The sequence below is a fragment of the Branchiostoma belcheri genome, unplaced genomic scaffold (assembly GCF_001625305.1).
Source record: "Branchiostoma belcheri isolate BF01 breed outbred unplaced genomic scaffold, Haploidv18h27 scaffold112, whole genome shotgun sequence".
Taxonomy (NCBI): Eukaryota; Metazoa; Chordata; class Leptocardii; order Amphioxiformes; family Branchiostomatidae; genus Branchiostoma; species Branchiostoma belcheri.
The window spans coordinates 251,327-266,427 of NW_017802514.1; the positions used below are offsets into that span (position 1 = coordinate 251,327).

At 39.4% G+C, this 15,101-nt stretch overlaps 1 protein-coding gene across 1 annotated transcript in view; it reads right to left on the reverse strand.

Moving 5' to 3' along the window:
* The window catches only part of LOC109462001 (chromosome transmission fidelity protein 18 homolog), an 88,750-nt gene that overhangs the window by 71,403 nt on the left and 2,246 nt on the right, over nt 1-15,101 (reverse strand). The window contains 9 exon segments of the mRNA XM_019758488.1: nt 10,207-10,337; nt 10,690-10,839; nt 11,523-11,664; nt 12,157-12,209; nt 12,565-12,654; nt 13,127-13,250; nt 13,727-13,919; nt 14,426-14,620; nt 15,021-15,090. Coding sequence (XP_019614047.1) covers nt 10,207-10,337; nt 10,690-10,839; nt 11,523-11,664; nt 12,157-12,209; nt 12,565-12,654; nt 13,127-13,250; nt 13,727-13,919; nt 14,426-14,620; nt 15,021-15,090 — 1,148 coding nt within the window.

Below are 15,101 nucleotides of genomic sequence, written 5' to 3' on the forward strand. Positions count from 1 at the left end.
GATAAAATTCATATAAGCTTCAATCACATCAACATCGAATTATTTATAGTTTTAGTGTACAGTACTTCACACATATTACAGACAAATAGGCAAATATGTTACTATAAGGCACTAGTATAGCCACAAGAACTACTTCATCCCAAGAACACTACAGTATGGTATTATTATCCTTGTGATGTCTGCAAAACTTCATTCCTACATTGTGGTTGTTGTCGTATTTCGTCTTGCATAAAGCTAGGATTTTGTTATTTTACATTGTTGTTGTAATGCTGATGAAAGCAGAAGGCAGTAACGACACACATTGACTTTACGAACATTGGAAGACTGGCAATTTTTTGGCTCTCAACAGCTGGCAAAAGTAGTTGGTGAGTGTAACTTTGTAAAATTATTTGTCATGAAACTCAACTCCATACAGACATGAAAACTACGCGTTCATTTTACAACTGAATGAGAGTGATGGAGTCATTGCCCGCCCTCTTTGGCTGATCTTTTGTCAAATAAATGTACTTTTCTGTCTAAAAAAAATGCTTTCATCAACCTACATGTACAATCCATAATCCAATCAGAAAGAAATCTGACAACTGCCTCGCTAGCCACATGTTGCACAATTGAGGAGAGGCATGACACTGCAGACAATGTCCCATTTACAGAACCTGGGGGCTTCCAAATGCTTGTCTGACATATATCCAATTGAGTCAGACTCGTTCCCAACAGGACTTTGTAGTTCAAGAAAATGGAACTGTCCATTAAAAGGGCTGTCATACTTTGATGAACTCCTGCATAATACATGAGGCTCAATGGGAAATTGCTTTGAGGGGCTCTTTTTGTAGAATGCACTTAGGAACTTAATGGTAGAATGTGAAGGACATACATGTATTGGTCCATCTTGTGGGAGCCGCACAGTCAAGAACAAAATTGATGGCATTATGCAAAAACTGTGTCACGTACACCCTACTGCTTGGCAATTACGCGACGACCAATGCCATGCCCATAGCCGTAGGGGGGGTTCGGGGGGTTCGGAAGAACCCCCCCACAAGGCTCAAAGGTCCACTTTTTGGTCCACTTTTTATGTAAAGGTCCACTTTTTGGTCCACATTTTATGTAAAGGTCCACTTTTTGGTCCGCATTTTAATAATATTTTTATGTACAGGTCCAAGATTTTTCTTGAAAAGATGGACTGGAATCGTAGAAAAACTGCTCGCGCTCGCCTCGCGCCTACGGCGCTCGAGGTCCCCTCAAGCAGTGGGACGAACCCCCCCATTCAAAATCCTGGCTACGGGCATGAATGCTGTGGCAAGAATAGTACTAATCGAACTGTGTCACAATTCCGGTAAAAGTTCACACCCTTACAAATCAAATAAACTTTTAGGTTTGCATTTTGACTTTAAAAGATACTCATCTAGCTATGGGCTGTATAGTTATCAGTAATTATTTGAGAGGGAATTGCTCTTATGCATGTACATGTACTAGTATATGAGAATCATGTAGTCCTCCATGTATAGGAGACATACTTTGTACATATACAGGTAGGATGACAGTGTGAACATTACCAATGGAAATTAAATGAGACATGGAGTACAAAAGATCACACGTGCCCCCATAGCTGACAGACTACTTGTACGTAATGTACAACACACGAGCGGGGACGGGACACGGCATTGAGTGGCTGTTAATCCGCTTACCAGCCTCCCGACGCAGGCAATTTACTACCTGTCCATTCCAGACAATCAATATTCACCTCGGCAGGCCTGCATCCCCGCTCCACCTGCGTCAGAACTGCCATCGCAACATCATTTCTGTTTCAACGTGATTTACTTAGTGGGTTCAAGTTCTCTGAATAAAGCCATTCTCGCATTACGTTGACATTAGAATTGACAGCCAATCTTAACAGAAAGAGTATGTGGGAAGTCTATATGGCTCATCCATGCTTTTAGCTAGGGGGTGTCCAGGGTGTCTTTTGGACGCCCTGTACAGAAAATAATAAGAAATTGGACGCCCTACTTTTTGGTAGGACACCCTAAAGACGCCCTATTTTTTCCACTCCCAACCCCTGCCATGCACACATACCTCCCTTCAACCTTACTATAAATACAAAAATGATGGTTAACTGGAGGAAAAAAACTCAAATTTGCACCTCAAAATGCAGAAAGTAGTGTTTGAGAGCATTGTGAATTTCAAAAAAGCCCCCCTAAAAAGCTTGCGCACAATGCGTCTTCACTGAGGATAGCATACAATAAAAAAAATGGACACCCACCAAAAATATTCTACCTAAAAGCCTGGGCTCATCTGATATCCTACTACTGATCACCAAAAAGGAATTTCCTTTCAGTTGACTGAAAAGATGAGCCTAACTGATCCTGACAGAGTCATGTTTTCTGCATGAAACTGTAAACATATTGTCAGAGCTTCTTTCTGTATTCAACGAGGATCTTCTACACTATAACTAATACTAGATGTAGTAAATTGTCAGTTTTACCAAATGAAATGCAATTGTGAGCATTGCAATTTAGTAGTTTATCATTTACATCAAGACTTCACTCACTAAACTTTAGTACAAGTGGCAATTGTGCATGTGTAACTACTAACAATAATGCCAAGATTACCAAATGAAATGCAATTGTGAAGCATTGTATAGTATTATTTCAAATACATGTATTGCAGAAAAATTAATGTAGACACTAACTACATTGGCACAAAGAATTTAATGATGATTGCTAAATAACATTTATTAGATATGTCATTAAATGAAGTTAACAATCATGGAAAGTAAAAGTTTGTATTAATCACCATGAGTAAGATTTGTATGGAGATGATTGCAAAATTGATGATGCTCATGATGACCATAGCAAAGTGAATGCCAAGGACAATGAATGTTGTGAGAGATAACAAGTGTAAAACGTGGCATGCATGCACTAGGTTGGGATTTGGCAAGGCCCCGTCGACTATATAGTGCCCTTCCAACCCTGACAAATGGGCCAAACCACTGAACGGATCGCTCTAAAAAAGCGATCTTCCTAAGGCCTGATCACCTTTTGAATTGCATATCAGGTATGATATCGAAGAACTGGATTACTCTGCAATTTCAATGACCAGTCCTGCTGACACAAACTGCAATGGGTTAAGCTCTGAGGACTTAAGACAAGAGCAGGCAAAGTTCTTTTTCATGAAACATCACTGGCGCTCCTGTCCTCATAGACAACATTTTGTAAGTAGCATTATACTGCATACTTGATAAACAAAACAAGTAAGGCCAAACTTTTAATGGGGACTGGTGGTGGACTATTCTGCAAGGCAATCTACAGAAAAGCAGACTGGAGCTAGAATAGGAAGGATACCAGGCAAGGAGCAGAATTTATGGGGAAATTCTATAAATCAGCTGCATTCCATGATAGGACAATTGAAGCTTGTGACATTAGTAATTGAGACTGAGAAACACAGGCAGATATTGATTATGTAAATGAAGACTTAATTTGCATAATTAATGAGAAAACTTTACTTTGTTAATATAAGAATGTCTTTTGGTTGAGAATATGATAAAATTATATAATTCATGAAAATTAGGATCCTATTTGTTGGTTTTAATTTATTGGGGAATAATCTATAATTTGTCAGTCATAAAGATTAAAATCATTATATCATAATCTCTGGTAAGCTGTGTGATCACCATGGTTAGAATCAGTCAGTTGTTCACAATCTAACTTTCTACTTACCAACACCATACATAGAACAGGTGTGTTACACAATATAGCAATTAACAAGCAGTACTGATGTTGGAGAGACAACTCAAGGAAGCTAAGACTTCAAAGTCAGATGGCAATTTTAATGTCAAGGTAAAATTGCCATCTGACTTTGAGTTTTCTTCTCTCCATTCATCTACTGTCAGTGGATCCTGGACAGAAAATTGGCACCAGAGTACTTGTGCCGCTGTAATTACCCATTTGACACTATTCAAGCAAATGCCAACTCATAATGAGCTTGGATCAGCCAATTTGCCACTGGCACTCAATTAGGAAAAGTCTAGGAAAAGTTTTTAAAAAGTATGAAGCCTTGACATTAAACGCTTCACCACAGAAACTGCACAATGCAAGTAGGTTGTATAAGCCAATTTGCCACTTAAGTTTTACTCAACTACCGGTATTAGGAATTTCAAAGTGCAATTACAGTGCATAAGATTCTTGAAGTTTTGATATCTGTTTCCAACTTATGTCGGTAAAGGTCAGACATCCAGGCAATAAGATACGCCAAAAAACAGTTACTCGCACAACTGGATAGGATTTTGGAAATGATCAGACGTTTCAGCTAACTTGTCAGTGACACTGGAGACTTGTCAGAAAAGCAGCTTTTTTATAAGTATGATAAATCCTTGTCTTGCAGTCTAACTTTTGTTTCTTTTTGGACTGTCCAAAAATGGTCTTATTTGCATATAAACCTGCTTTTCTGACAACTCCTCAGTCAGTGTCACTAACGAAAGGTAGTGGAATTGCTACCTGAAATGTCTCACGACTCTCACCGCTTCCAAAATCATATCCAGTTGCTTGAGTTACTGTTTTTTTTTTGGTTTCCAACTTCATGCAGAAAACCTTCAAGCCATCAAGTCAAGAAAATCTGATAGACAATTTAACTCAATCCCACAAAAAGCTTTTCTCTAGACTGCCTTAAATATACACAAAAGACATCTTCCTCCAGAGTATAGCCCATGTTACAATGCCTAAATTTTTTTTCTGTGCGCCTAAATTTGTAAATGTGTAATTTTTCCCAAAGAAGGTACTAGTATTACGAGCCCTGCTTACCCACTTCTTACGTTGTGTATAATTTTACTCATAACTCCCAGAACACTGGCATTCACCATATGGCAGATTAACTAGTAATTTTGGAATCTAAAATAATGACTCCTGTTAACTTATTATATATAATAAGCAGCACCTTGTCTCTTCTCATTTCCCAGTGCCTATATCCTTGCTCCCTTGAGGATGCAGGGATCACTATGGGTTAACATCATAACAAGAGACCCAAAGGAGCACAGAATTGTTTCTGTCATATATCACATTGCCAGCTGTCACATAATAAATACAGTATACATATGAACATCATGAAAGTTCATCTGTGTTGGTAGTTACAGGTTAAAAGTTAAAACTTTAGGTGAGCTCTAGGTGAGAGATTTCTTTGTATTGGACCAAAAGTTTTAACTTTTAACATATACATGTACATGTACACCTAACAAAGTCATTACTACAGCAGTAGGGTGTATAACTAGGAGAGATGGATTCTTAGTGAAACTAGCCCAACGGGGAGCGGATCTTGGGTAGCGGACTAAAGCTAACAAGGTGGTAATATAGCTGTAGTACTGTTCAATGTTATATTTCACTTTGATTTTGTGGTATGAACACTTCAAGTTTAACTCTCTGGAGAACACTCTGAGTCTACCTGAGTCTAACATGCTGACAGAACTTGTGTATTATTGCATGGTAATACTTAAGTTCTACCTAGTACCTGATGTACTTTAAGGTCCCTCTCAGCTTGCCCTTTTGTAGCAGTCCCCGTCTCTAAGATTCATTACCACTCACTCCTTGTTTCCCACACTTTTCAATCCTTTAAGCCGTTGTCTGGAACTTGCACCGGTGCAGGATTCAGAGAAGATTCGATGGCGGTCGGGGTGCCCTGTGTTGGAGCGATTTCCACGCTGACATGAACAACAGCATGATGAATCATCCCAGCCCCGCCGACATCACAATCCCACTATTCCTCACCAACATGAAGACCTCACATGTCTTACAGCCTAGGGTAGGCGAAATCTTTAAACCAGCTTGGTGAAAACAAAAGTACTACCCAAGTTTAGAGTTCCATGGTCATGTTTGTCCGGCCCCAGGGGAGAAAATTTGTGTGTGTGTGTGTCTGTCTAGTATACATCTGTGTGTATGTTTATGACTTCTATGAATGGGTGAAATCTGCTATCTCTGATTGATTTGTTTGTTTGTTTGTTTGTTTGTTTGTTTGTTTGTTATAAACTTGGTTATCTAATCAAGAGTACTGTCAATGTTTCCTCTGAGAAACTAATTGCACTGCATATTTTCACATTGCAGAAAACAACTGAAAAACCATTGGATCCCAGACAAATCTTTTATCTTTGAGCTTAAGTAAGAGGCAGTTCTTTAAAGATTTCTTTTACTAGTAGTTTTTCTTATAGCTTCATCACTGACAAAGGGTATATATAGACTACAAGAAACCATTGCCATACATGAACTGTAGCTACTTCCACTATCATTCAACATGCAAAGTTGGATGCAATGTTTTTGTCCTGAGTCTTAAACTGTTGTTAAGTTATGGAATAATACTATGTGGCGAGACAAATCCCCTTGGGGCCACGTTTCATATCTGCTCCAGAAGAAGGATTGGGTAGGATTACTACGGGTCTCTTTGATTCCTTAGACCATGACAGTATTGAGCCCATTTAAAACAACTGGCTCAAACAAGGAATGTATAATCATGTTAAACTTCCCCCAGCAGCAAAATGTAAAGTCAGTAACTGGCATGGGTAGGAAATGGCCTTGTTTCATTTAACTTTGTAACTGATGAACTGCTTTAGAACAATTTTATAATATGTGCTGCCAAAAAAAAGATAAATAACCTCGGACTTTGACTTAGAGCCAGCGCCAGACATGTGAGTTAAACACAATTTCATTTACGCTTCCAGTTGCACCAGCCACACAGTAAAGTAAGGAGGAAAAATATAATCATGAGACACAGCTATAAATATAGTATAATTCCATTGGGTTTAAATCAGGCAGGTATAATGAACATTCATAATGCTAACATGTACGAGACTTGCAAGGTTTATCGGCTTTAAATCTAATTTGTACGTGTTTTCTGTGAATTGCCTTTTGGCTTTCATTTAATTCATTCATTCACTTCGTTATTCATTAGAACTTCACAATCAGTTCCGTGACCTGTTTTTCAGATGTCCCTTGGTACATAGCAGCTTAACACAGACAAAAGACCCTACAACACTATTATATCTAACTACTGTCACATGTAATAACCGTTTACAAGAAGGTGTGAAGAGTAAGCGGCACTGCGCATGTGTTCCTGCCCCCATGTTTTCTTCCAAGGCTGGAACAGATGGACCGCCTACCATGTTCTGGTCCGGTACATGGTCAAGGAGTGTTCAGAGCATAATCCTGTGGCCTTGACGTGATACACATTAGTCATAATGGACCAACTGGACCATTACACACATGCTACATCAATACCAAACGGTGTTATACATGGTTGCAAGGCCAGGAGATCATGTGAAACATGACCTTCTCTCACACCGACAACATCACACAGACTTCAGACAAGCCCTGACATAGGTTTAACGTCGCCATTTCACACCTCAGGAAAGCTTTTTGCTCAGTTCTCTGTGAAGAAGTGTAAAGATTGTGGCAAGGGTCGTACCGGGATGAAAGCTTTCTGACAGACAAACGACTGGAGATGCTGGTAAATGAGACACCCCGGCGATGTAGTCACCTTCATACAATTCATGGTTCAGTATGGGGTCTTTGGAGGATATCAAAAATGCAATTTCTTGCTGTCTTCTGTCAATAATAATAATCATTATGTGGCAAATATAAGCAATGACTGGGTAGCATATAGGAGACTTGAGGAGTAAAGAAGATTTCCACAAACTCGTAGGATGATCGTGAATGTGAAAGGCTCAACCAAATTCTGGTGGGTAGTGGTAGCAATACCACTTGAAGTACTAATAGACAACATGTATAACTTTTTTCTTCCATTCATTTATTTACTAAAGGTAATTTCATCACCTGACAATATACTGACAATTCACATGTTCATGCATGTGGTGGTGTAAAATGATCTTGTTCACGTCAGCAATGCAGTATAAAAAACAAGTAGATGCCTATTGATGATCCTAATGTGATAATGTTGTTTATTGGATTATATAGCTAAGGTCACACACGCACCTCTGGTGCTATCAATTAAGCGAGAGTGACAGTCTACTACGTCATTCACAGATAATTGCGCCAGCTTTGCCGGTAACAGAAAGTGAAACACACGCTGTGAAGCAAGACGACTATAAGGTATTGTGACGTAACCTCTCACCATTAGGTACTACAGTAATGGCTTGGAAAGATCGTTGGTGCCTGTGTTCACATTACAGTAAGCTGGGTAGATGTACAAGGTTTGTCACTGACTAGTTTTTGTGCGTCAGCTGCCTAAAATCCCTTTCAATGTAGGTCGTGTATCATGGGGGGTGTACAATGTACATCATCGTATGGTCAGGTTCTCTCCTTATTCTTTGGGATCACAACATCCACAGATCCATAGTTTTACATATAAATTCATGGCTCATTCACACTTCCCTGAAGTCTTAAATTTATTATATCTAACATGCTAGGCAGCCCTCTTGGTCTCTTCTACTATCAAATCAGCTACTCTGGCGTTGTCTTGCAGTCTTGTGACACAATTGTCCTGCCTACCTTTTTTTTCTTAATTTCTATACATCAAAAAATAAATGTCTGTTACGTGTATCTGTAATCTCTGTTAACAATAATGTCTGCCACAAATTCCAGACAGTAAGTGTTTCCCTTCTGGTCACGAAGTCTGGTAGCACATTCTCTCTCCATTTTCAGATACCCTGAGTATCTCCATTAAGGTGCTGTTTACTGCCATGCCTCACGACTGTAGGTTACGCCTTTAATCTCATTTAAAGGTGGAGGTTATTACTGGTAGATGACCGAGCCACCGACTTAAGAGACATTTGCGTTAAGAATGTTTATGATCTGTTACCACGGTAGCCGGTGTGGAGTTAACCTTTTGCATACTCATTCCCCGTGAGTGTGACTTTTACTTCTTTTCCAGCTTAGAACAAAGACCTTAAGTTGTCTGCTAACCCTGTGGACCAGGTGGGTAAATAGCAATTTACTCAGCCAGGATTTCCTGGCCTTTTAGAAGCCTTTGAGACAAAAATGACGGCTGAAAATGCAAATTCCAGACCTATATAACTTCAAAGCTTAAAACCAGAACCTTTTTCTTTTGAGGCTGTAACCCAGTTATGAGTCCTTTGCCAGAAAGTGCCAGATGTTCCTGGCCTTTTAGATGTTTGAGCCAAAATGACTGAAAATGCAAATTCAAGACAGAAAGAAATTACCAGCACATTTTGTTTAGGGGACTGTTTTGTAACTCATTTCGCTATCCTTTGGCAGAAACTGTGGCTGCTTTGAAGAAGCTAAATGTGTTAACCTTTGGCAACTGCTACAAAACAATGTGTTCTAGATGTGTGACACATGTGACCAAGGAAAACTATTGAGGTTTGTACATCGACATACACATGTACATGTAGTTTGTGTTTGGACATTACAACAGCTGTTACCACTTGGCAACTTGGCAATGACCAATGTGAATAAGAACTCTCTTAGCTTTTTCAGGGCCTTTGAACAAATTAGGACAGAAAATTAAGAAACAAACAGAGCAATCACTTCAAAGTGCTACCAGCAGCTTTGAATTGCTTACTTCATTTGTCCTCTTGTTTTTGATGCTGTAAATTAGTTTATCCTCAGAGGCACAACACTTAGGAGAGTTGATTCAGTGTGGATGGCTGGAAACGTGAGCTACAGCAGAGCTGCTTGAAAAGCTTGACACGCTTCACATCGATTGATGATGACATCAAACAACAACCATAAAAGAGCATTCCTAACACAATCTGTTGGGTAACCGCTACAAAACGATGTGTCCTACCATCGGCTTTGAAGACGCAAATTTCATTTATCCTCTTGTTTTAATGTTGTAAATTAGTTTTAACCTCATAAGCACAACATGTAAGTGTGCTTGACTGAAAGTGCAAGCCGTGGCAAGGTTGCATTGCACTTACAGCTGCTTGAAAAGAATCATGCTTTGGCTTAACTTTGATGATGTCTTCTTCTTCTTTCTCTAAGGTGACCACCTTCCTTGTATCAAAGATTTTGCAACCATAACGGATTTACGGCGCAAGGGGGGGTGGAATGATATGTAATGAGGAGGTGGAGATTACAAGGCTTACATCATGGACTTAAAGCCCTCTAGATTGGTGCAGAGGGCAACGTCCGCTAGCAGGTTGTTCCACCCCGGATGGTGCGCGGGAAGACTGTTGTCTATAGAGAGTTCTGCACTTAGGTAGGTATGCAACCAACCGTCAACAACCAAAAACGCAACACGACAACTTGCCCTCACCTTGCATTCATCTCCACCACATTGTACCCAGCATGCCGAGCGATGACATGGGCCAGGGTCGTCTTGCCCAGCCCTGGTGGCCCACAGAGGAGGGCAACCTTCTTCTGTGGACGCTTCAAACCGTCTTCATCCTGAGAGTTATATACACACACATAAAAATAGATACATGTAGATTAGCAAGAACAGAAATTACTACAAAACTGGGGGGGATTCAAGTTGAAGCATTTCTTCATAAAGTCATGTAATTTGTTAGATAAACTTGAGCTAAACTAGACAAGTGATACATAATAATGTAATGTGTAGATATCCAAGAAAAGCTAAGAATTGCCTGTGTATACATATCTGTTACATTTAACTTGTGAATTTGTCTAAACCTTCTGTAAAATGCATGTAACTCAAGTCCCTAGGTAGATGTACAACATGTACTTCTAACAGCTTTGAGGCCATCCCCCTGTCTGTTTATGAGTGAACTGCAGCACCCACCTGGACAAGCTCCTCCTCCAGTCTCTTAGCTTGCCAGTTGATGAATTGTCCTTTCTTCTGATCAGCCGGTTTTTTCTTCACCTTCCGCTCACGACCAAACACAGCAGTGTCCCACAACTTCAGCCATGTCAGGAGGGTTCTGTTGGTGCCCTGAGAGAGAAAAATACATTTCTAAGATGCAAACTTCAATGAGAAATCTCAAGCTCATTCCCAAGGACTGAAAAACTGGAAAAAACTTAGTTTGCAGGATATGATGTTACTGTAATCCATAGGAGAAAGGCAATTCGTGCATTTCTTGTCTTAACAAGTAGCAAGGTTTTTATTTTAGATGTTCACTGCTATTGGACATTAATCTTCAAACTGTAGCTGAAATCAGCATCAATTTATTAAAAGGAAAAAGACTGCAGAATGCCAGCTTACACTGACAACATACACATAACTTTTTCAGGTTTCTGCCTTAAAACTATGATACATCCTGTCTGAGTTATAACCTATAATAGATAATAAATAAAACTAATACATAAAAATCTTATCCTGTAGGACCATAGTCATGCCTTCAAGTACCAGAGTTATCAACCAAGGATTGAGGTGTTCAAAAACTCATTCCTTCCTAGAACTATTACAGAGTGGAACTCACTGTCACCAAGTACAGTAGGGGCATTATCATTAGATAGCTTTAAACAACGTTTCGAGTTAGATGTTCAAGGGTTAGGTGTAACAAGTCATTCGGTGTAATGTAGCCTGTGCCGCCACGCCACGTGCCTGCAAAGCTGGTGTGTTATGCCAAAGGGCGGTTATACCAGCTATACAGACACAAATACAGAGCCACTTACCTCATCACTAAGCAGTTCTGTGTAGTTGGTAGGTGTGAACTTGTCTACCCACAATCCAGTTTGTGCAGATTTCCCAGCATCCTCCTGGTCAGATGCCCCTCCATCTTCCTCATCTTCAGTTCCAAGGTCTCTATCAAGTTGTCTGGTGTAAAAAGAACTGCTTGTAATCTTAAGAAAACAAATTTCATTCATGGACCCTAACAATGACAAATAGCTAAACATTGTATATTAAACAGTAATAAAAAAAAATAACCAAAACTTAATGATGAAATTTTGCTCTAAGAACTGCTCATTCCAAACCAGAATAATATTGTGATTCTGATTTTGATTAAATTTTTTGAAATTATGGGCTGAAATATCTTCAACAACAAAAGATGGAGATTTCATGTTAGGTGCAATTGTGGATTTGGATTGGCCCCTGGGAATGGAAAACGTGCAACTCATGAATGCTTTACATATGTTGCAGCAGATCCCCCTAGCTTCTTTTGTAAGAGGTGCATGTAAATTTCTTTGTGTTTAGCCTATAGTTCTCATCACCATCACACCTTGATAGTCATCAACACAATTGAGCTTTCATTCAACTTTTAAACATGTATTTAGACAATATAGCTCAAGCAAGGCATACATGACTTACCTGTTAATTTCCCTCGTAATTCGTTCAGATTCAGCAACAATTTTTCTCCTTCTCTGGAAAAGTAATTAAAAATCAAGACTTTAAGAAACTGTGACAACAAATTAGGACTGTTTAAAAAAGACATGGCACATGTACCGCAACTGTCCTAATCAAGGACTATTGAAAGCTACAGTATATAAATACATGTTATTGTATGACCAGTGCACATCTTTTCATCTGTACTGGAGAAGAAACAATTACCGGTATAGTTTTGGACACTAACAGTTGTTCTACAATGTAATCAAACTTTCAAATAATTGAATGATGCAGCATGTTAGGCAAACACAAAAAATGACTTCTACATGTATCTAACTGTCATAGAGAATATACTTTAAATATAGAAATAAAATGAAATACTGTCACACACACCTCATCTTCTACCTGGTCCTTCAACTGCCTGAAGGAAACTGACAGGAGCTGTAAGGGTCTCCCTCCAGGCAGGGTGTGGCCACTCAGTTTCTATAGACAGTAGATGGGGGGAGGGGGAAGATGGTCACATGAGATGATTCATCATGATTGTAACACATTGTACTTATGTTAAGATATAAAGATCTTTGGCTGTCCCCTGTAGATAGGTACACAATAAAAGTTAACACTACATTTTCACTCACTACATTTTCATAAAGGATATAACTCTCTCTTAAATCATTCTTAACTTCATCATCGTCATTATTATCATCTATCGGCCTGTATGAGCCAGGACCAGGCTAGCACAGATTTCATAACATCATACTTTTTCTAAGTTATCATATTTAATTCCAGTGTCTCTAACTAAAGTGTCAGTAAAAGTAGGAGCTTACCAACTTCCCCACTTTAGCCACTTTACATTGCAACACATACTGATAGATGACATGTTTTCTGCATCTTTATTGTTTTAAGGCACCTTCACACCTCAAATGGGCATCTGATACAAAACAGCATTCTTCCTTACCTGACTGTCATGAAGCGTGTCCTCATGCTCCTTCAGATACATCCTCTCACCATCTTCATTTGTCACTGTCACAAACTTGCCTGATGGAGGTCTTCTCAAGAAACAACTTTTGGATTGGGCTGGCCTAGGAACACAACATCTCAGCAGTATGAGAACCAATAAAGCACTTCATAGGTCACAATATCAAACAGTATAATGTATATCATTATGTTTACAGACTGAAAACATGGTTTTGCTGTGTTTCTTCTTCTTCTGTTCAAACACTGACCTCTGACCTGGTCAATGACCTGAACCAGACTGTCTCTCACCACGATAACTGGTGTTGGGTTACATAATGTTGCAATTTTATAGTAGGAGGGATTTAGACTCCTGTCTGACCATATATATATATATATGAATGTGTTTGTGTGAGAATTAACAGAGCAGACCATATGTGAAGGTAAACATTATGCATTTGCTTTGCAAATGTTACCTTTCTAGTTTGTGATATACATTCTTGCTTCACAAATACATGTTATATGTGATATAATTTATTACACAAGCTATGTAAAAAGAAGAGAAACAGATAAAACAGACTCCTGAAAAGACCAGCTCACACACCTGCCACTTGTTACTTGTTCTCTAGCCTGTGGTGCTGACTGGTCGGCAGTCTTGCCTGTTGTTTCCCGGTACTGCTGGACCTTGGCAATGATATTGGGTGATGACGGAGGAGTGATTTCAAAGTCATCGTCATCAGCATCCTGGATGTCAGTTTGGTTGGAATCTACTGTCATCACACGCCTCTTCTTGGAAGCTGAAATTTAGAAAAAATGTTGGTTGAAGCAGCAGTAGCATCATCTTTGCATCACATCAAACGAAAACAATGGACAACCATTTTTAAGGGGGTGGTGGTGGTAATTTCCTGGTGTAACATATTGTAAGTGTAGTCACCTCAGCATTCTATCTAATTAGACACAAAATAATACATACTAAAACATGTATTATATCAGGTAGGATTGATAAAATTGAACAAGTGAATACCACATGACTGTCACATGTTACACATGACCATGTTATATACTGTAAATCACTTTATGGTAGCAAAAGTTTGTGGTCTGAGAAAAATGGACATGTATGTGGAACTACTACATTCGCGATGGCAGCGGGTTCAGCGAAAAGTAGTTATTTGTTCACAGTAATGATAAGTTTGCGGTACAGAAGTGACCATGAAAAATGCAAATTTTTATCGTTAAAAGTATCGCAAAAAATTGTGATTTTCGCTGCAGTCAAAGTCAGCGCATGACAATTAAGTCATCTCACCTGAGCTAACAACATTATCTTCCTCGTCAGTTTCTGGCAGTTCAAACACAGCTGACAGGTCTCTCTTCTGTGTCTGCCTGTCCTCGGCAGGGACACTGGTGCCGTTCAGTTTCACCTCACCCTTGTCCTTCGGTGTGGAGAACTTCAGACTTCGCTTGGACTTTTCCTGGCTGCTTGGTTTAAAACCAGGAATGTCTGTGCACAGAATTGAAAAAATTAGAGTGAGTTTAATAAGTTCTTCTGCCTATTTCTGCACTTTTAGGAATTGCTACTAACTTTTCACATGAAGCATCTTGCTTAAGACGCTTATTATTATGCCTGAAACGTTGAAATCAAACAAATGAACTTCAAAAGAGGAAGGCCTTGGTCAAGGTTTTTCTGGCATGCCACTAAGAGGAAAGGGGTTTTCCCCCTTGCTTGTGCTTTGGAATTACACGTCGTGTCGGTTACGCAACAATATTAAGCAACAAGAAACGTTACACTGGGGTCTCACTAAACAGATAGTGACAGCAGGGTCGAGAGAAAATCAAAGAAACAGCACTTCTTGGAATTTGGGGAGGGGGGCAATCGAGCTAAAAAAATTATGACACTCTACCTTCCATCTCATCCAGGACCTCCAGCTCATCCGCAAAGTCCGCTTCGAAGTTATCATCGTAATCATACGGGTAATCATAAT